Source organism: Ranitomeya variabilis, chromosome 7, assembly GCF_051348905.1.
Source record: "Ranitomeya variabilis isolate aRanVar5 chromosome 7, aRanVar5.hap1, whole genome shotgun sequence".
NCBI lineage: Eukaryota > Metazoa > Chordata > Amphibia > Anura > Dendrobatidae > Ranitomeya > Ranitomeya variabilis.
Genome location: NC_135238.1, coordinates 182,304,224 through 182,326,573, shown reverse-complemented (window position 1 = coordinate 182,326,573; position 22,350 = coordinate 182,304,224). Strand labels below are relative to the sequence as shown.

The 22,350-nt window shown below is 45.2% G+C and overlaps 1 protein-coding gene across 1 annotated transcript in view; it reads left to right on the top strand.

Moving 5' to 3' along the window:
- The window catches only part of LOC143786274 (germinal-center associated nuclear protein-like), a 73,948-nt gene extending 52,289 nt beyond the window's left edge, over positions 1-21,659 (top strand). Inside the window, exons 5-13 of the mRNA XM_077275550.1 lie at positions 569-697; positions 783-930; positions 2,561-2,798; positions 3,741-3,838; positions 18,790-19,180; positions 19,378-19,629; positions 21,004-21,124; positions 21,251-21,424; positions 21,566-21,659. Coding sequence (XP_077131665.1) covers positions 569-697; positions 783-930; positions 2,561-2,798; positions 3,741-3,838; positions 18,790-19,180; positions 19,378-19,629; positions 21,004-21,124; positions 21,251-21,424; positions 21,566-21,659 — 1,645 coding nt within the window. The remainder of the gene's footprint in view (positions 1-568; positions 698-782; positions 931-2,560; positions 2,799-3,740; positions 3,839-18,789; positions 19,181-19,377; positions 19,630-21,003; positions 21,125-21,250; positions 21,425-21,565) is intronic.
- Positions 21,660-22,350: the final 691 nt, after the last annotated feature.

Genomic DNA, 22,350 nt, shown 5'->3' with positions numbered 1-22,350 from the left:
TTTTTTCTGATTTTCTACTTTGGAGGTTTGAACATCACTTTTACAGGTTTATTGCACCCGTTTTTTTTTTTGTAAGTGCTGCCAAATTTTCTTTAATTATATATACATGGTGGGCCACTTATATGGACACACCTTGGTAGGCCATGTATACGGACGGATACACCTAAATAAAATGGGAATGGTTGGTGATATCAACTTCCTGTTTGTGGCACATTAGTATATGAGAGGGGGAAAACTTTTCAAGATGGGTGGTGGCCATGGCGGCCATTTTGAAGTTGGCCATTTTGTTCTCCTATTGCTTTCACACTAATTTATAGGTTTGGCTCCGGTTGGTAGGTGTATGCTACTGAGGAGGAACTAACTTTTTTTAATGGCAGCAGCATACACACATGGCTTCCTGTGTCCTCGAATGAAGGCTCTGAGAGAGTTTTACGGTGAGTACCCAAAATCTTCATATTCTTCACCTGTGAGAGCTTATTCTGTAGTCAGCGGAAACAGCTTCTTTATGAAATTATTAAATTGTATACTTTTTTTTTGATATACGAAGGCATCTGTTCTTGCCATACAGTAAAGCTGCGTGGACACCCCTGGAACTTCCATCTCTGATTATTAAGCACCTTCCTGCATGGAAGCAATGCATCTTTTGGAAAGTTGTTCTTGCCCTCCCTGAAATTAATGATCATGATGATCCTACAAAGTAAGTACCGTAAATAGCTATTATTTGCTGTATAACACAACTGATGGAACACTCATATTAATACAGTTTATTCTCTGTATTTCAGTGCTCTGTCAGAATGGTTAAAGGCCAAGTTCAGTTGGTCAGGTGGCAGGCCTGAGGTTGAACACAAGCAGAAAGTTCAGACACTTGCAGTGTGCAGCTCCTTTGAGTCTCAAGGAGGATGCCCAGTTCGACTAAATTTTTGTGTAAAGGTGAGGTCATCAGATGTATATTGGAAAGTTACTCGTTTGCCAAGGAAATTGAAAAAAAATATTAATTAGGTCAATGAATTAAATTGTTACTTAAAGGGTTTCTCCATGAATATTAAGAAAAATATATGAATAAATTCATAAACATCAGCCTAAATTAGCAAGTCCCACCTTTGTTGTTTAGGGACATGAGGTAATAATTATAGTACATTAAAATATCTGCCAAGCTCTTCCCCTCCCTTTATATGTAGGCAGATGTGCTCTTATTGGATATTCTTCCCTAATACTGATTATAGGATGGAAAGGTGGTAGAGAGCAGTGTTAGCAGCCTCTTCCTTCAGCACCCCTTATATCTCCAGTATTAGATCAGACCGGGTGGACAGCAGTGTGAGCAGCCTCTTCTTCCTTCAGCACCCCTGATATCTCCAGTATTAGATCAAATAGACAGTGTGAGCAACCTCTTCTTACCTCAGCCCTCCTGGGATCTCCAGTATTAGATCAGACAGACAGGGTGGACAGCAGTGTGAGCAGCCTCTTCTTCCTTCAGCACCCCTGATATCTCCTGTATTAGATCAAATAGACAGTGTGAGCAACCTCTTCTTACCTCAGCCCTCCTGGGATCTCCAGTATTAGATCAGATAGACAGGGTGGACAGCAGTGTGAGCAGCCTCTTCTTACCCCAGCACTCCTGGTATCTCCAGTATTAGATCAGATGAATAGGGAGGACAGCAGTGTGAGCAGCTTCTTCTTACCTCAGCACTCCTGATATCTCCAGTATTAGATCAGATAAACAGAGTGGACACCAGTGTGAGCAGCCTCTTCGTACCTCAGTACTCCTGGTATCTCCAGTATTACATCTGATAGGCAGGGTGGACAGCAGTGTGAGCAGCCTCTTCTTACCTCAGCACTCTTGATATCTCCAGTATTACATCAGATAGACAGGGTGGACAGCAGTGTGAGCAGCCTCTTCTTACCCCAGCACCCCTGGTATCTTCAGTATTACATCAGATAGACAGGGTGGTCAGCAGTGTGAGCAGCCTCTTCTTACCTCAGTACTCCTGGTATCTCCAGTATTAGATCAGATAGACAGGGTGGTCAGCAGTGTGAGCAGCCTCTTCTTACCTCAGTACTCCTGGTATCTCCAGTATTAGATCAGATAGACTGGGTGTACAGCAGTGTGAGCAGCCTCTTCTTACCTCAATACTCCAGGTATCTCCAGTATTAGATCAGATAGACAGGGTGGCCAGCAGTGTGAGCAGCCTCTTCTTACCCCAGCACCCCTGGTATCTTCAGTATTACATCCAAATATCCTCTGAGAACACATCTTCCTACACAAGTGAGGCAGTGTAGCACGTGGTCAGTCACCTGTCCTATTTATATTGTAGGACAGGTTTCTGTCAGTGTAACTAAGCAAGTCAATTTAATGTACCATACTATAATGACAATCCAAGTGTGATTTGCTAATTATGTGTACAGTATATAGGAATTTATTAATAATCTCATTCTTTATTACTAGCTTTCTTTTATTTTCCAGAAAACCTTTTTAAGAAATGTTAAACCATAGTTTCCCAAGTAATTTTTCATGGCTCTACATTTTATTACGTGCATATCTTGATATGTTTTTCTTCTGAAGGCGGTACATGGCCCTCTGACTGAGAATGAATTGGAGCAAGTTGAAATTCAAAACCAGTTTCTGGGAACAAGTGGTATTGTCCTCCTGTTACCAGTGCAGTCAGATGCAGATGTATATCGGATCGCAGCCCTACTGCAGCTGAAGCAGCTACTTCAAGCTAAACCTTTTAAGCCTTCCCCGGCTCTTGCAGTTCTGGTACCTTCAACTTACACAGATCCAGACACAGTTATAGAAAAAGGTGGGTCTAGACTAGTATGAATCATATTGATGAGTTTGAATACTCACTTTCAGCAAGCTTTGCATATATCAAAAGTATAGACAAATTTTAAGAAACTTTTGTAATTAGAGTTGAGCAAATAAATTTGCAGGATCCTGTTATAGTGGCCACATGCGTAGTTTGTAGCCGCCAGACCAGAGCACTGCAAATCTTCTTCCTGCGACATTCCTGGCGCATTTTTGGATTAGCAGGCTTTTGTAACGTCATTACATTGCCACACACAACGCCACAACAGTTTACTAATCAGATGGGACACCGGGGGGTCTAACAGGTAGTAGAAAGTTCACGATTCTTTAGTCTGGCAGCAACGGACTGTTGACATGATCACTGGACCAGGATTGTGCGAATATTTTTGGGCAACTTTCTTTTTTTCTTAAATACCTTTGCAAAAAAATAAAATAAAGCATGCCTTTTTTTCTCCACTGATGAGTCACTTCTCCTCCTTCTCCTGGACTCATCATACAGTTTGAAAAATGGCTAAAATCTGTCCTGGTCAAAATAGTACTGACAAGAGAGAGGCACAGACAGACAGTGTTGCTACTTATTGATAAGTGATTACTGCACCAGACCTAGAATTGTACGCTGCTCTATACGGCAGTATAGGTCCTCCATACAGCTGCTACTATGTCTGTGTGCGTCAGAAAGAAAAGGAATACAGGGACCTCTCATGTCTTTATGTGCTGTATATGGGAGACATAGCTGCTAGTCTCTCCTCACTAGCTAAGAGTCAACTGACAATTAAAGCGAGCCCGAACATAAAGCTAAAACACTGTAATGTACCCACATGACAGCTTATTCTGAGTAATGTGGAACTGGTTTGCTACTTCATTGTTCATAAATAGAGACTTGTAGGCCATTTTTTTTTATCACAGTCATATCTTCATGTCTTTTGTTTTATTTCAGAACTTCATATTTCAGATTTGGTGTCATGTGGACTAATATCAGATTATAAAGTTTTCTCCATACATGATGTTGTGACTGACCTACATGGAACAAACAAAGTAAGATTTGTAATATTAAAGAACTGCTTCAATACGTTTACATTTTAGCTTATCGGACATATATTGACAGAATAGTATGGTGCCACTGGGTTATCTTGGTTTCCAGGGCCTACTGTAGGTCTCTACATCTGCCACAGACCTTCTCCAAATCATTGCCTTCAGTGGTCATGCCTTGGTAGATTACGTAAAACTACTGAGGCTAATGATTGGCTGCAGTGGTCACGCATTGTTGACAAAATGTCATTGCTGCAGTAACGTGGAGGCAGCCCTGGAGTGACCGGCTCTTTAGGGGGTGAGAAATGTTCATTTTTGTTATTTTCAAATATTAGTTGCCTTTGCCCAAATTTTTTAACCTCTTTAAGCAGTTGCTTTGCTAAAATGTACCTGTGATTGCAGGTTCAAATCCACCAGAAACTTTTGTTTTTATTCCATTAAAAAATAAAATATGCCCCAAAATGATACCAATAAAAACTACAGATCGCCTCAAAATAACGAAAGCTGCACAAAACAATATTTTCTTTCTCGCTTCATTGGGGGACACAGGTAACCATGGTGTATGCTGCTGTCACTAGGAGGCTGACACTATGCAAATAAAGAAGAAGTAACTCCTCCCCGGCAGTATACACCCTCCGACAGGCACCAGGCAACTCAGTTTTTGCTTAGTGTCTGTAGGAGGCGGACCTGGATCTAACACCAGATCCGCATTTCTTTTACAGGGATTTGTTGTTTGTTTTTAATCATTTCCCCTTTCTTTTTCAGATACTTTCTTCAGGGTAACAGGGTGCAGTTTTCTCACCCTGTCTTCCCCACTTTGAGCGACCAAGAGAGCAGTGTGGTATCACCCACATCGCACCCTCTCGGACCCGCTGGGCAGGACTTTGTCCCCTGTCACCCATTTGGGTGTTCAGGGTGACCTTTTCTTCGGTGGCCAGTCCTGCCCGTTTCCCCTCCTCATCCCTCTCCTCGGAGCGGGCTGAGAGGAAGACGGCGGTCACATCCAGTGACCCTCTCCCCCTATTCAGGGGTCGACGCCGTCTTCTGCGCCGGAGAGTCGTGGCGCGGGAAGGAGGACTACTTCCAGGACCCTCTATCTACCAGGGATCCTGATGATTCCTCATCTGCAGGTAGGGAATCTTCAATCAACAAAATCCCCCCCCCACCCCCACCAATACCCTGCCCAGCGGCGATCTCCTTTTACCATAGGGGAGCATCTGACAGGGAAGTGGGCTGCAGATTCGGGCGTTGAGACCACGTAGGAATGGGAGCAGGAAGGCTGGCATCTTTTCCCCCTCCTTATTCAAACTTGCAGGCTCATTCGCCCGCCATTTCTCTCTGCCTCACGGTGTTTTTCCCTTTCTTAGCGCTTGAGCGCCCTCTGGTGGTGGCCGGAATTAGTGCGGCCGGGATGTGCAGCGTCTCTCTGCTTTTCCCTTTCTTGCCGCTTGAGCGCCCTCTTGTGGCGGTCGACGGTATAGCGGCCGGATTGCTTTCAGTTTTACAGGGGGCGTTCCTTTCTTTCCCCCCTTCGGTCCTGTGCACGCCCACAGCGTCGCACTTTCTCCGCGCTCTTTTCTCCTACTTCCTGCTCCCTGTCAGCGTTTCAGCGTCTGCTCATCGCGTGGGACACAGGATTTCTCGGGGGAACACAGGCACCTGCGGCTACCGCTGTCTTTCACCAGGCTCAGCGCTACCTCCTACTCCACCTGGCAGTATTCTCTGGGGACAAGGTAATATCCACCTATGTCCGACCCCACACCGGCCTTTGCCCCTACGGCCATCCATTACGCCTGCGCTCACTGTAAGAAAAAGTGGGTTTCAGGTCAGCCATCTCCTTTCTGCCCGTCCTGCGTTCCTCCCACCATGTCAGCCCCCCTGGAAGCTTCAGGGTCCCGGGATGAGTGCACCCCCCCTCCCCCGGAGTGGGCTGTTGCTATGTCTCAATCTGTGTCCGACCTGACTAAGGTTTCTCAGTCCCTGGTCCAGGCACTTGAACGCATCCCGCTTCTCTCTAATGCCACCAGTGCCACGAACGCCTCTCACGGCGATTCGCCCGCACCTGTCCTAGACCCTCACAGAGGCAGACAGGACAAAAGAGACAGAAAACGGACCTTATCTAGATCCTTCTCCAGTTCACCGGACCACATCGGGATTCCCCTATCTGCCCGTTCCCCTTCCTCACAGGCGGACCTCGGGTCTGATGTAACTTCTCAGTCGGAATCTGACTCGGATGCAGATCAGACTTCCGGAACACAAGACATGGTGGATAGCCTTATTTCAGCTATCGTTCAGACGCTTGATCTTAAGGAGGATGAGGCAAGCTCTCAGGACGTCTCCGTTGCTTTTAAACGGATTAAACGTCCCTCTAGGGTTTTCCCTAATCACAAGGAGTTTGACAACACTACCGCCACTCACTGGGAAAACCCTGGCAAGCGTTTCCCAGGCAGGAAACTGCTTGATGTGTTATACCCTTTTCACTCCGACCTGGTCTCCAAGTGGTCTGAGTCTCCCAAGGTCGACCCGCCTGTGTCCAGGCTATCCTCACAGACAGTTCTGTCTATTCCGGACGCGGCTTCCCTTAAGGACCCCTCGGACAGACAAATCGAGGCGCTAGCAAAATCAGCATTTGAGGCCTCCGGAGCCTCCCTTTGCCCTATTTTTGCCTCATCATGGGTAGCCAAGGCTGTATCAGTCTGGGCCAAGACCCTGCGCAGGGGCATTTCGGCCTCTGCTCCTGCTGAAGAACTGTCTGAATTAGCGGATCAGATTTCACTGGCAGGAAAATACCTGATGAATGCCTCCCTTGATGCAGCGGCCTGCTCTACCAGGGCTAATGGCAACATTGTCGCCATTCGCCGGATTCTTTGGTTAAAGGCGTGGAACGCTGACCCCGCATCTAAGAAATCGCTCACTGGTCTGCCCTTCCAGGGCTCCAGACTCTTCGGCTCGCAGCTAGATCAAATGATCTCGGACGCTACTGGCGGTAAGAGTACCTCCTTACGCCAGTCCAAGCCTAAACGTCCCTTCAACAGGAGGGGTCCCCAGTCCTTTCGTCCCTTTCGGTCTTTTGCCTCTTTGAGAAACCCCGTCCAGGACCGTTCCTCCTCACAAGGGGACCGAAGAAAACCTTCTTTCAGGCCTCCGCCACGCTGGAGAGCCAAGAGCCACCCCGCAAAACCATCGGGATCTCGGGGCCGCAGGTTTTCTAATAAATGACGGGTCGCCCCCACCTGGAACTCCTTCCAGGGTGGGAGGCCGCCTTCTATTCTCAGAGGTTTGGCTTTCAGTAGTCGACGACGCCTGGGTCAGGGAGATCGTCACGTCAGGCTACAAAATAGAGTTTTCTTCGCCCCCAGGAAGACGTTTCATGCTCTCTCGTCCTCCCAAACAGCCCTCTCATCTCCTAGGGCTTCTCCAGGCCGTCGATTCGCTCCTCGCCTCGGGAGTCGTAGTGCCGGTGCCTTTTCGCAAGCGGTTTTCCGGGTTTTATTCAAACCTGTTCGTGGTTCCAAAAAAGGACAGCTCTCTCCGTCCGATTCTGGATCTCAAACGATTGAACCGCCACCTTTGGATTCAACACTTCAAAATGGAATCTCTGCGCTCGGTGATCGCGTCCATGGAGCCGGGAGAGTTTCTGTGCTCAGTGGACATTCGGGATGCGTACCTTCACATTCCTATTTGCGTGCAGCATCAGAGGTTCCTCCGATTCGCGATCAGGGAGCATCATTACCAGTTCACTGCCCTCCCCTTCGGGCTGGCATCTGCTCCCAGGGTCTTTACGAAGGTCATGGTAGCTGTCATGGCCATCCTGCGTTCAAAAGGGATTCTGGTAATCCCATACCTCGACGACCTATTGATCAAGGGCTCATCCCAGGGGGATTGCAGCCAGAGCCTCCATCTTACTCTGGACACCTTAGTTCGCCTAGGCTGGTTGATCAACTACCAGAAGTCTTCCTTGATTCCAACCCAGCGGCTGGAGTTCCTAGGCATGGAATTCGATACCTTTCGGGCTCAGGTCTTCCTTCCCAAGGAGAAGTTTCTTTCTCTTAGTCGGGGTGTCAGAGCGCTAAAGGGTCCGAGTCCTCTGTCCCTTCGTCTAGCCATGAGAGTTCTGGGGAGAATGGTCGCTTCTATGGAAGCGGTCCCCTATGCTCAGTTCCACTCTCGTCCCCTCCAGCTGGCTCTTCTGTCTGCCTGGGACAGGAACCCGCTTTCCCTGGACCGTCCGTTTCACCTCTCCCCCAGGGCAAGACAGTCTCTCTCTTGGTGGACGCTGTCCACCTCCATTCTGCGCGGGAGGTCATTTTTACCTCCCCACTGGCAGGTGATTACTACCGACGCCAGTCTCCAAGGTTGGGGAGCGGTCTTTCTCTACCTCACAGCCCAGGGCCGCTGGACTGCTCAGGAGGCGTGCCTCTCGATGAGCCTCTTGGAAATCAGAGCCATCTTCCTAGCCCTCATCCGCTGGGAGTCTCTCCTTTCGGGAAAGCCGGTCCGCATTCAGTCGGACAATGCCACGGCCGTGGCATACATAAATCACCAAGGGGGGACTTGCAGCAGTCAAGTCATGGCGGAAGTAGCAAAAATTTTCCGCTGGACGGAGGGTCATGTTCCCTCTCTGTCAGCCGTCCACATCCCAGGGGTGGACAATTGGGAGGCCGACTTTCTAAGTCGCCAGGGCATCGTGGCGGGCGAGTGGTCTCTTCTTCCAGCAATCTTCAGCCAGATTTGCCAGCGGTGGGGCGTTCCGGACGTCGACTTGATGGCCTCCCGGGCAAACCACAAAGTTCCCCAGTACGTCGCCAGGTCTCGGGACCCGATGGCCGTCGGATGCGACGCTCTCGTGATCTCTTGGGCCCAGTTCCGGATGCCCTATCTGTTCCCGCCTCTCCCTCTGATCCCAAGGGTCGTAAAGAAGATCAAGTCGGAAGGGGTCCCCGTACCCTTGGTAGCTCCAGATTGGCCTCGCAGAGCCTGGTACGCAGAGCTGATAAACATGTTATCGGATGTTCCGTGGAGACTTCCGGATCTTCCGGACCTTCTTTCACAGGGGCCTCTCTCCCACCTGAATTCTCGGTCTCTGAATTTAACGGTATGGCCGTTGAGGCCGCGGTCCTGAAGAACGCGGGTTTTTCTCATAGCGTCATCCAGACTATGATAAGAGCGAGAAAACCGGCCTCATCGCGTGTCTACCACAGATGTTGGAAGGCCTTTTTCCGGTGGGGTCAGGATAACAATCTGTTTCCTATGACCTTTTCACTTCCTTCCCTTCTCAGTTTTCTTCAAACAGGCCTAGATTCGGGTCTTTCCATTAGCACCTTGAAGGGTCAGATCTCCGCTCTATCAATTCTTTTTCAAAGAGACCTGGCTTCCCTGCCTCAGGTGAGGACCTTCATCCAGGGGGTCGCTCATATAGCTCCCCCTTACCGGTCTCCTGTTGAGCCTTGGGATCTCAACCTCGTCTTAGATGCCCTGCAGCGGCCGCCCTTTGAACCGCTTCAGGATGTTTCCTTCTCGCTTCTATCCTGGAAGGTAGCCTTTTTGATCGCCATCACCTCTATTAGAAGGGTTTCAGAGCTGGCGGCTTTATCCTGTCGTTCTCCCTTTCTGGTCCTGCATCAAGACAAGGTGGTTCTTCGTCCGGTTCCTTCCTTCTTACCGAAAGTTGTCTCATCTTTTCATATCAACGAGGACATTGTCCTCCCGTCCTTTTGCCCTTCCCCAGTTCATCCATTGGAGAAATCTCTTCACAAGCTGGATGTGGTCAGGGCTATCCGGATTTACATCGCCAGAACTGCCTCTTTTCGTCAGGCCGATCCTCTGTTCGTCGTCTCGGATGGGCGTCGAAAGGGTCTTCCTGCCTCCAAGTCCACGATTGCTCGTTGGATCCGTTCGGCGGTTTTGGAGGCATACCGCGTCCAAGACAAACAGCCTCCTTCGGGGGTGAAGGCTCACTCTACCCGGGCAGTGGGTGCTTCCTGGGCAGTTTGTCACCAAGCTTCGGCCTCGCAGGTTTGCAAGGCCGCTACGTGGTCTTCCATGCACACCTTTGTCAAATTCTACGGGGTGCATACTCAGGCTTCCGCAGACGCGAGCCTGGGTAGGAGGATACTGCAGGCGGCGGTTTCTCACCGGCCAACCTGACTCCTCTTTTTCTGCAGAATACCCGCCCTAGGGACTGCTTTTGGACATCCCATGGTTACCTGTGTCCCCCAATGAAGCGAGAAAGAAAGAGGGATTTTTGGTTCTTACCGTAAAATCTCTTTCTTGGAGCCTTCATTGGGGGACACAGCACCCTCCCTTGAAGTTGTACCGTGTTGGCTAACGTGCCGTTATTGTGGGTTGGTACATAGGTTGAGTTTTATATTACCTGTTCCTACTACTGCTTTTGCACCAACTGAGTTGCCTGGTGCCTGTCGGAGGGTGTATACTGCCGGGGAGGAGTTACTTCTTCTTTATTTGCATAGTGTCAGCCTCCTAGTGACAGCAGCATACACCATGGTTACCTGTGTCCCCCAATGAAGGCTCCAAGAAAGAGATTTTACGGTAAGAACCAAAAATCCCTCTTTTATATTTACAGTATGTGATGATTGCCGGGTGTGTGAAAAAGAGCGTTACACTCCATCTCTAGAGTCATACATGGTGTGGAGATCAGACTGAAAGAATTCATTGTGTCTTTCTCCTGAGACATCTGGCTTATATCAGGAAACTTAAGTAAAGTTGACATTTCCTTTTATGGACGCATTCCTTCTTGATATTGTAACCTTTTACCTAAATACCAGAAGCTGTACCTTATCTCTAGTATAGACTGTTTTTGTAAAAGGATGTGAAATATGAGCGCTTGTACGCATGTCTGTAAAATGTCTAAACTCTTTTTCTATATAAAGGAGGGGTGAGTCCCAGTGAGGCAGACGTGCTCCTGGGCTTCCCCTGTATATGATCACACAACTTTTGTGCTGCGTGATTTTTACTTGGATCCCTACATCTAGTAAGCCAGGGACTGAGAAGGACTTAACATTTCTTTGGCGCACCGAACGGGGACCCGAGGCGAGAGTATTTGCTCGAGATTCACCTGCGGATACGGACAACGGAGATCTGGGATAATGGACGGCAAATGAACTAAAAAACCTGGCCAGGTAAGAGACATTATTAGTTCTCTTTTATCTGCCCTTTATTATCCGAAAGATCTCTACGAGCCGTGTCATGCTGGGTTAGTCTAGTAGTGAGTAGATACCTATAGAACTCGGGTTACCATATTGTATAGATTTATGAGTCTAGTCCCTGGCAGTGTGTGAGCAGTGTGAAGGTTGTGACATGTTGTGAAAGAAGAGCAAAAGTGCGTAGAAAAATAAGCCGAAATAGTTGGGGTATAAGCCTTATACACGGAAGTCAGCCTAACTGGGTCATGTGGTAGCGTCCTTCTGGGAGACCTCCGCCCATGCTTGACTCTCATTAAGTGCTTAACCTCCTTCATTTCTGGATAAGGTATGATAGAATGAGCCCAGGACGCGGTTTCATGAGCCTGGGACAAGTATGCTAACTGAGACAGAAAGTTTTGTGATCTGTATGGTGTTGCTGGGTCTGTTTGCGTGCATAATAGCACTTAAGTACGTTCTGCACGTTAGGAAGAATGGAGCAGACAAGCCCTTCAATATTTTAGCTCCCTAGGAGAGAAGGCAACGAGACGCCACCAACAGAGGAAGTGGTTGTCCAAACGTCACCTAGGGTAGTCATAGCTAATATTGAAAAGAAAAATGGGAAATAAACAGACCAAAACTGTCTTAGGACAAGTGGAAGCAGCAGATATCATACAGGAAAGATGTGGAAAGACAGTCAGAAGACAGATTAGAAGGGTAAGAGAAAAATTGGGAATTTCAGAAGCACTTATGTTCAGTACAGAATGGGAAAGACTGAGTAAAGAACGAGGTGGAATTATCAAAGACAATGGGTGGGAAGAAATCATACACTGTATGATAAAGGTCTCAAAAACAGCTAAAGAGGAGAATTGGAAGTACGATCCAGACACTTCCAAATGGATCATGGGGAAGGGAAAAAGTTGTGACATAATCCCACCACCTTACCTAGATCCAAAAGCCCAATCATTTGTACCATCTGGAAGAGCAGAAGGAGGAAAACAATTTCCAGCCTTGTATCCCAATCTTGGTGGGGTAGGAGGATGGGAATGTTCACACTGTGGACAACAAAATCCAGATTGGAGAAATGATTGCCTAGCCTGTGGTACACCTAGATATGGCACTGTACTTGCCCCTGTTAGGGTAGTACCAAGACCCTTTAGGGAACCTGGTGCTGACGGGGTAATGGGAACTAGATATCATCAGACCCGACAGTATTTTCCATGGTCTCCAGCCGAGGGTATGTCCCTCCTGCATAATGCGCCTGATCCCACTCAATATCCTATCCGATTTGCACAATACATACAACAAATCATGCAGACTCATGCTGGGGTCTGGGCGGACGGGGAAGAATTATGTAGAATGAAAATGTCCCCCGGACTTTTTCAGGAATTATTGACACACCTACAGCCCAATAGACCAGTGGCAGAAGGGGGTGCCTTACAGACAGAAGCATCAGGCACCCAGTTCACAGAGGCATTAATAATTTTCATGAGAGGAAAACAGAGGGAAAGGGGATCTACAGGTGTGATTATGCAGAAATTTGGGCAAAGTATTGAAGAATATAGTCAAGAACTAGAAAATAGCTTTAGGGATGAAGGATTGGATTTGACTGATGCTTCAGTAAGGAGACTTTTTACAAAACAATTAATAGAGGGGCTAGATCCGAAAATCAGAGAAAAATTTAAATCCTCTACTCCAGATTGGAGAACAATTGAACAACCAAATATTGTGAAACAACGATGTTTAGGAATAGCCATGGATATGAGAGAGAATCGTAAGCCTGTTAGAATAGCACAAGCTAATACAGGAGGAAGAGTGAGACACAATTTTCCTTGCCACTACTGTAAAAAGCCAGGTCATTTCCAAAGAGAGTGCAGGAAGAAGTTGGCAGATATAAAGTCAGGCAAATTTGTTCCCAGAAATAACCCTCCCCAAACGGACAACCAGCAGAAATCTACTATCGTAGATGGTCCCATACCAGATTCAGATTGACTCGATGTGTTACAAACTTCCCTACCAGCTAGAAGACCTATGATACAGGTGAATGTGGGGGGGAGAGAGATTCCATTTTTGATAGATACAGGTGCAACTTCCTCAATTTTGAATCAAGATTTTCTTCCGAATCCGGAAGATATTTCAGAACAAACAACTTTTGCTGAGGGTTATGATGGGGTAATTCGAACACTGCCATATACTGTGCCCTTAGAGGTCTCATTAGGACCTAAATGTTTTGCATCCAGATTTTTGTATGCCAGAGGTGCCCCAACATGTCTGTTAGGAACTGATGTACTAAAGAAATTAGAAGCTAACATCAATTTTAGGGAAGATGGCACAGTTATGCTGACTATCCCTGATGATGCAGAATCATTAGAACAATATGTCAGAATTCAGGCTTTTGAGGATTATACTGAAGAAAAAGAGTACACCACAGATCTAGACCTCTCAATGGTCCCAGAAACACTGTGGGCACAGGGTGACACTGATGTGGGATTATTGCATATCTCTCCTGTAAAACTATCTGTGCAACCAGGAACTGTTCTCCCACAGCTCAGACAATACCCTGTGAGTGCCCAGCAGGAACTAGCGATTACAAAACAGATAGAGGGTTACAGAGAAAAAGGAGTTTTAGTGGAAATCCAATCACCTGCTAATACCCCTCTGTATCCAGTCAAAAAGAGAACTTTAGATAAAGGCTCTACACCCAAATATCGTATGGTGCACGATCTAAGAGAGATAAACAAAGTTCTAGATCCAATCACCCCAGTTGTACCCAATCCTCATACGTTACTATCACAGATACCAGCCAGTTCTCAAGTGTTTACTGTAATAGATCTTTCAAATGCATTTTTCTCGGTTCCTTTACACCAAGATAGTTGGCATTTGTTTGCATTTACATTTAAGGGCAAACAGTTGGCGTGGACACGCCTTCCACAGGGAATGATACACTCCCCTACTCTTTATTCAAATGCCCTACAAACAGTCCTTCAGAGGTTTGAACCCGAACCACAGGTAGTAATTTTGCAGTATGTGGATGACATACTACTTTGCTGCCCAGAACTAGAAACCGCAGAAAGGTCCACTGTGAGTTTACTATGTTTTCTAGAAAAAGAAGGGTGTAAAGTGAATAGACAAAAGCTACAAGTTTGTCAGACCAAAGTGGTCTTTCTAGGTCATTGCATTTCTCAAGGTAAAAAGCATCTTACACGTCAAAGAACTGAAGCAATAAGACAGATGAATGAGCCTAGAAATCATAAACAGCTACGAGCATTTTTAGGAATAGTGTCTCATTGTAGACAATGGATTATACATGCCAGTCAACTAATGCAACCACTGTATGACTGTGTAAAAAGTGAACCTTATTTGTTGACAAAAGAAGGTCAGATTTCGTTCCAACAATTAAAAGATGCCCTTGTTTCAGCTCCAGCGTTAGGGCTACCAGACTACACCAAATCATTTCAGCTTATGGCTGCAGAAGTTGATTCCCATGCTACAGGAGTTCTTACCCAGAAGCATGCAGGGAAACAAAGACCAATTGCATATCTTTCAGCAAGGTTAGATCCAGTAGCTAGGGCAGCGCCAACCTGTGTACGTGTGGTTGTTGCTGTCTCGCTATTGTTGGACAAAGCATCAGAAATTGTCCTGGAGCATCCACTCACAGTTCAAACCACACATGATGTTTATGGGATATTAAACCAGGTCCAACCAAAACACATTTCCATGGCCAGACATTTGCGGCTGCAGTGTTCTTTGCTGCTCCCCTCTACTATCACATTTGCTAGGCTTCAGACTCTCAATTTAGCTACACTGCTACCTCTCGAGTCTGAAGGGGGGAATAAGGACACTGATCCACATGCAAATTTTTTCCCTACAGACACACATGATTGTACAGAGCTCATTTTACAAGAAGCGGCAGGCTTACCCAATGTATCCGAAACACCACTTCAAAACCCAGATTTAGAGCTGTTTATAGACGGTAGTAGGTTTGCAGATGACACAGGTAACTTCCATACAGGGTATGCAGTTATGTCAGAATCTGAAACTCTCAAAGCAGAACCACTTCCATCAAAACAGTCTGCACAAGAAGCAGAACTAACAGCATTGATCGAAGCGCTAAAAATAGCTGAGAATCAGACAGCTAATATATACACTGATTCTAGGTATGCACATGGTATTGTGTTTGACTTTGGAGTAATCTGGAGAGCTAGAGGTTACATGACAGCGTCAGGACAACCTGTAAAACATGCTTCTTTGATCAAACAGATCTTAGAGGCTGCACAAGAAACAAAAGAAGTAGCAGTAATTAAGGTAGCTGCACATGTGAGACTCGACACTAGGGAATCTAGGGGAAATGATAGGGCTGACAAAGCAGCCAAAGCAGCAGCAGTCAAACCCTTACAACAGGTTCATACTGTAAACCTCACAGAAAATACTGAAGATAGACTGAGACAAGCACAGGAAGATGCAGGAGAAGAGGAGAGGGACAGGTGGAAAAAGGAAGGGGCAGAAGAACAAGCGGGAATTTGGAAGAAAGATGGACTAATATGTCTACCTAGAGCCTGGTACCCGATTGTAGTTGGTGGACTACACCACCCTACTCATGTGTCTGCAAATGCAATGACACTACTGGCAAAGCAAGTCTGGTTGGCTCCAGATTTTGGCAACTACGCAAGAGACTATTGTGCTGCATGCGTTATATGCCTGGCACATAATCCCGGACAGACAACAAAGACCCCTATGAAGCACCACGTCCGACCTCTCTATCCGTTTCAGCGATTACAAATAGACTTTATCCAGCTGCCAAAAAGTAATGGGTATGAGTATGTGTTGGTGTGTGTGGACATGTTCTCAGGGTGGCCAGAGGCCTATCCAGTTCGGAAGGCTTCAGCTAAAAACACTGCTGTAAAGCTAGTTGCCGAACTGGTGCCCCGTTACGGTCTCCCTGAAGTGATCGAGTCAGATAGGGGTACTCATTTCACTGGAGAAATATTTCAAAATGTACTGAAAATGTTGGGTGTTGAAAGTCAGTTACACACTCCGTATCATCCTCAAAGTTCTGGTAAGGTGGAACGCATGAATGGAACTTTAAAATTAAAAATACAGAAAGCCATGGCTGAAACAGGAAAGCCTTGGACAGAATGCCTTCCACTGGCCCTTTACTCAATACGCAATACCCCAAGGGGTAAGACTAAACTGTCTCCATATGAAATTTTGTTTGGCAGGACTGCCAATTTAGGATGTTATTTTCCACAGCAACTTGTGTTAAATATTGAGTCATTGACTTCTTATGTGCAAAATCTTCAGAAACAATTAACTAAGGTGCATGCACAAGTTTTTGCTTCCCTTCCAGATCCTGACAACACTGAAGGAAGTCACAAGTTGGAACCAGGTGATCAAGTCTATGTAAAAAGACACACCAGAAAGGCTCTAGAACCAAGGTTTGACGGACCCTTCCAAGTCCTGTTGACAACACCTACATCAGTCAAGCTTGAAGGAAAGGCATCATGGATACATGCAAGCCATTGCAAAAAAAGCAGTATAAACTCATGATATCGATGTTAATAATGATAATCTCAACGGAGGCATGGGATAGACTAAATTCTCTAGCCCCTTTGAACAATAGATTCGTACAACATCATAGAAAATTAGTACATGACTTGTTAAATAATACACAACCCCTGGCAGATTGTTGGATCTGTACCCATTCACCAGTATCAGCCACAAGTATACCTTTTCTAGCAGTTCCCGTGTCAGCAGAAGAAATATTCGCTTGGCCTAATTGTTCAGACAACCTGGCCAACAACCAAACTGGTAATACTAGGCTGTGGAATACTACAATCGCCATACCAATTGTGGGATGGGTAGAATTTCCTTGGTGGCAGGGTAATCTCTCAGGGAGTAATACACATCTACAATATTTAGCACTCAGGGGAGGAAAATGGGTACCTAGAAATAAGACTAGATTAACTGATTTAGGACAGGTCCCCACAGAAAACCTACAGCTCAGTTTCAGTACAACCGTCCCTTCCTCTGATGCCTTCAAACCTGTAGTATTGGAAAGATACATACATAATAGAAAATGGGAACATTTTGAGTTGTTCCCCCAAGGTGATGCAAACAGTTGTACAAGTAAGCCAGGAAACCTGATTTGTAATGAATCCGATGAGTATGTCAAAGGAATGCCTGTATGTGGGAATCCCGCAGCCGGGTACTGTAGCCCTTTGGGACAAAAACCCTCTTGGTGTATGCTTCAGAATGTATCTAGTTTTGTGGATTTGGCTCACAGATTGGTATTACAGCACTCAGCAATGTGGGATCTGCCTGAGGGTACATTTTGGATATGCGGAGAAGGAGCATATAAATGGCTTCCCGTAGGTATAAAGGGTACTTGTACATTAGGACGCCTAACCCCGGCTACTTTCATAATTTCAAATAAACAAGTGAATATGCAAGCCGTGCCCAAACATACGTTATATAAAAGAGCTGCGGATAACACACCCCGCCCTTCAGGGAGACCACACATAGTGCAAATGGGTATAGCCAATAAAATTGTCAGTTCTATTTTTATTTACCCTATGATTACACAAATGTGGGATAAATTAGTTAGAGCTACGGATTATTTAGATGATCAGATCTGGGATATATTGGATATACTAAACACTAGTATAGCTGTACAGAATCAGCTTATAATAGTCGTCAACCAACATACCCTGGTATTGGATTATCTAACTGCCTCACAAGGGGGTATGTGTCAAATCATCGGACCCACCTGCTGTCATTATATAGACCCGAATAGTACTATGAGTATGACATTTAAATTAAAGGACGTACAACGACTCAGAGATCAGTATGACAAAGATAATGACCAGAATAAGGATAACTGGTGGTCAGATACCTTTTCTTTTCTTAACCCAGCCAACTGGTTCAGAGGAATCGGTGGGTGGGTTGCTGGGATTATGCAGAGCATAATACATATAGTTATGATTATTGTAGTCATATATGTACTATTCCAGATTGTGCTCAAGGGTATCTCAGTATGCACAGATAAACTTTGTGTAATAGATGCAAGAGTATAAATTTTTTTTTTTTTTTTCTTTATTCTTATGTTATCCTCTAGTGATTCTAATTAATATTACTGTACTAATTTTTGTTTTTATATTTTAGTATACTGCTAAAGAAGAAAATAATTTGCGATAGAAGAATTAATACTAGATTTGATTCTCTTATTAATAATATAAGTGTGTGCATGTGTAATACCAAAAATAAAGGCTTTGTCTTTGGCCCTGTGGTAATAAAAAAGAATATGTCAAAGGGGGGAATTGTGGAGATCAGACTGAAAGAATTCATTGTGTCTTTCTCCTGAGACATCTGGCTTATATCAGGAAACTTAAGTAAAGTTGACATTTCCTTTTATGGACGCATTCCTTCTTGATATTGTAACCTTTTACCTAAATACCAGAAGCTGTACCTTATCTCTAGTATAGACTGTTTTTGTAAAAGGATGTGAAATATGAGCGCTTGTACGCATGTCTGTAAAATGTCTAAACTCTTTTTCTATATAAAGGAGGGGTGAGTCCCAGTGAGGCAGACGTGCTCCTGGGCTTCCCCTGTATATGATCACACAACTTTTGTGCTGCGTGATTTTTACTTGGATCCCTACATCTAGTAAGCCAGGGACTGAGAAGGACTTAACAATGGCCTGGGCAACCCCTTTGAGTGAAAATATTTTTATGTAAAGCTATAGAAAATAATTACAAACTTGAAAACCATTCTGTATTAAACTATCGACCATTTTCTTGGCTTTGTATTTCCTTCTCTCAGGTCTTCTCCGCTGTAGAGTTCTTGCTGACCCACTGGCCACACTCCTTGGAACTCCGCAGCCTCCCTTTCCGACAATACATAGAGGACGGCGTATGCAGTGCTTTCAGCAATACCTTCTATCGCGATCAGATGGAAAGGAAGAAATCTGGACTTCCCTCACAAGATCCTGCTGCCCTCATTGACTTGTACAATGGTACCATTGCCTTTCTAGCAGAGGCAGTTTCTTCAGAGCAACTCACCGAACTGTCCTGGCCAGTAACGGAGTTCACAACCCCTGGTGGCAGCTCTCTAATGCCGCCTACAGACTGGAACAGTCCCAGCCATCTTTCCTGGCTAAAGAAGGCTGTACTTTCTTTCCAGCTTCCACAGATGGACAGGCCTCCACATGGAGGTGAGCAAGTAGATATATAGATAGTATATCTGTAGAAATGGGGTGGCTGGAGTTGAAGCAAACAAGCGTTTTTAGCATTTGCTAATTTAATGTAATGTTGCTTTAATTTAATGTAGCGTTTGCAGCTTGGCTTTGCTTCTGTAATCATTTGTGTAATTGAATTTATCTGAAATATTACGGTGATCTCTTCCTGGCAGCTCCTTGGGTCCCAGTTTGCTCCATGATTAAGGACTACGTGTCACACATCACGCGGTCACCAACAGATCTTCCTGTGTTGTTCTCTGAAGTTCAGTTCCTCCTGGGTCGCATAAAGAAACAATGTTTTGCACAGGAATGCAGTACCGGCATCGACCCATTGGTGCAAGATATTCCATGGGATGAGATTATTGCTCTTTGCATCAACCACAAATTGAGAGCCTGGGACCCGTCTTTAATTCCTGAATCTAAAGGTAAACTTATGTTCTACATAAGAAGAGATTTTTTTTTTGCATTATGTAAAACATTCAATAATCTCTTTAAATTAGATTCTTTTTATATGGATTTTTGCAAATATAAGGTTAATATGGTAGGAAGAGATGGACCGAGAGAGACCTAAGCCCCATTTCCTTTTATTAATGATGTATATGAAAACCAGCTTACTGTCCTTGGTCTGCAGATGTTTGACCACAAAGAAGGATCATGCAGGATGTGACCAATCACATGTCACTTGTATGCTGGACTGCAATCCGTGTGACACTTATCAGTGTGACACATACCGGAGGCGCCTGGGAAAAAGCGGTACAGGTCGTGCCATTCCTAGGCACTGGGTGCTGAAGGCAGCTCTCATCATTGTCGCCTGATCGCGCTGATCTCGGGGAAACCAGGTGATACTGATGAGAGCTGCCTTAAGCACCCAGCACCTGGGAACAGCGCAAACTGTACTGCTTTTCCCAGGCGCCGGTGCGTGTCACACGGATGCCACACTTGTGTCACATGGATAGCTCCTTTACTGTTTTTTCCAGTACCGGAAATATAAGGACAAGTGAAGGGGGCCTTACTTATTGGACCACGTAGATACGTGTTTTTATAATACTGGTCTTCTGTGAGTTGAGACACGAGTCCCAGTTTCGGAGCTTCGCTTCTTCAGATTGCAGAGTGTCCTGATACATGACTGTGATGGGTGAATTTGAATAACGTGATCGGGGCTGTATATTACAATCTTTCAAAACCCCTTTAACTAGGATATTAGACCTGACAGGCTGCATTTAGAGGGAAGCTGTCAGCAGATTTTTTTAGACCTCAAACTAGTGTCCTGAATGTGAAGTATCTGTAATGTTGATGATGTCCGTACCTTTGTTTTATAAGTCTGCACCTCTGTGTTCTAGAAATCTGTTGGCTAATTTGTATGCAGATGAGCCACAAGTACGGGGGGCTCGGCACTTTTCTCTGATGTGCGCTCCCGTCCAAGAACTTGTACAGGCGCTGTCATTCCTGGGGGCAGCATCTGCAAAAAATCAATAGTCTGGCCCTAGCAACGTGAGCAGGACCTTACTACTCACGCGCCACCTCCCGAGAATGATTGTGCCTTCACAAGATCTTATTTGGGGGTCCGGGTTATATAGAAAAATGACTTGTCAGTCACTGACAGGAGGACGCAGGTGGGCAGAGAAAGATGCATGAGAACGGTAAGTGCGGCGGGCTTCTAAAACAAAGGTATGGATGTCATTAACATGACAGGGACTTTACTGAGATGATGATAATTTGAGGTTTAAAGGGAGCCTGCTGCCGGGCATGTGCATATCGTATCAGTATTTAATACACCATTGCTGCTTATTTCTTTACAGTTTTCCAAGAAGATTCTTATGTCTATTTCTTTGAGGAAGATTTGAGAGACTTCACATATCCGGACACATGGGAAAAAGCTCGTCTGTCCACTCATCAGAAAGGACTGGAAACGTCTAACATGTAATGTTTTTTTTTATTTTATTTGCATTTTCAGTATCTAGAATAGACTGAACCCAGGAGAAATGTTGTGTTCTGTTTCATTATTGCAGTGCTCCAAGTGAACCCATGTGTTTCCTTACATTGCAGCCCTCAGAGTACCAGGAAGCCTTCCGTACAGAGATCCCGGACTCTACACACGGCCTTTGTATCCAGTGAAGATGATATGGAGAAAGTCATGATAAATCCTGAGCTGTCTGATCTCAAGTCTCATCTGTCACAGCTAAACCGCTCACTTTTAGCCGAGAAAAAGGAGGATGAAAGGTAATGGCGCTCTTCTTATACCGATGCTTCGTCATTTCAGCTTTTGGGGAGGTCACAACGATCAGCAAATTTGTTATAATTTACTGCTTAAATATTTGTATAATTATTATCATTTTAATTATGTGAATTTATAATTAACAGATTCACTGAAAAACTGCAGCAGCTACTGGTGGAACCTCTGGATGCATCTCTTCTCCTGCCCTTATACCTGCCCAACCCTACACTGCCAGATTAATAAATAATCAATAAACAATACATTTTACATTTGTACAATTCTTATTGAGGTTACAATATCTGAAAGCTAGATTAATATTTTCTGCTTGTGTTTTTTAAATTCAGAATTAGAACTAATCGTAGCCTGAAGTGTTTTCTATGGTGCGGTCATACAGAATGTCGTGTATGAGCCTTGAGAGCATTTATAATAGCACGGCACATATGGATGTGTTTTGGGTGTTGAACTCTGAGAAGGAAGATAAAGCAAATTAGTTTTAATAAATCTTATCCACATGATGCAGAAAAATGGCTTTTTAGAAATTTACATGCAATGTAGTTCTTAAAGGGAATCTGTTACCAGGTTATTGTTACCTAATTTCAGAGCAGTGTAATGTAGGGGCAGAGACCCTGATTCCATGTATCACTTACTGAGTTGCTTACTGTTGGTTTTTTTTTTCTCTTAGGAAATCAGTTTTATCAGTAAGAGATTATCACTAGAGGAATACTTAGGCTATGTGCACACGTTGCGGAATTTGCTGCGGATCGGCAGCGGATTGGCCGCTGCGGATTTGCAGCAGTTTTCCATGGGTTTACATTACCATGTAAACCTATGGAAAACAAAATCCGCAGTGCACATGCTGCGGAAAAAAACACGCGGAAACACAGCGTTTTTTATTCCGCAGAATGTCAATTCTTTGCACGGATTCCGCAGT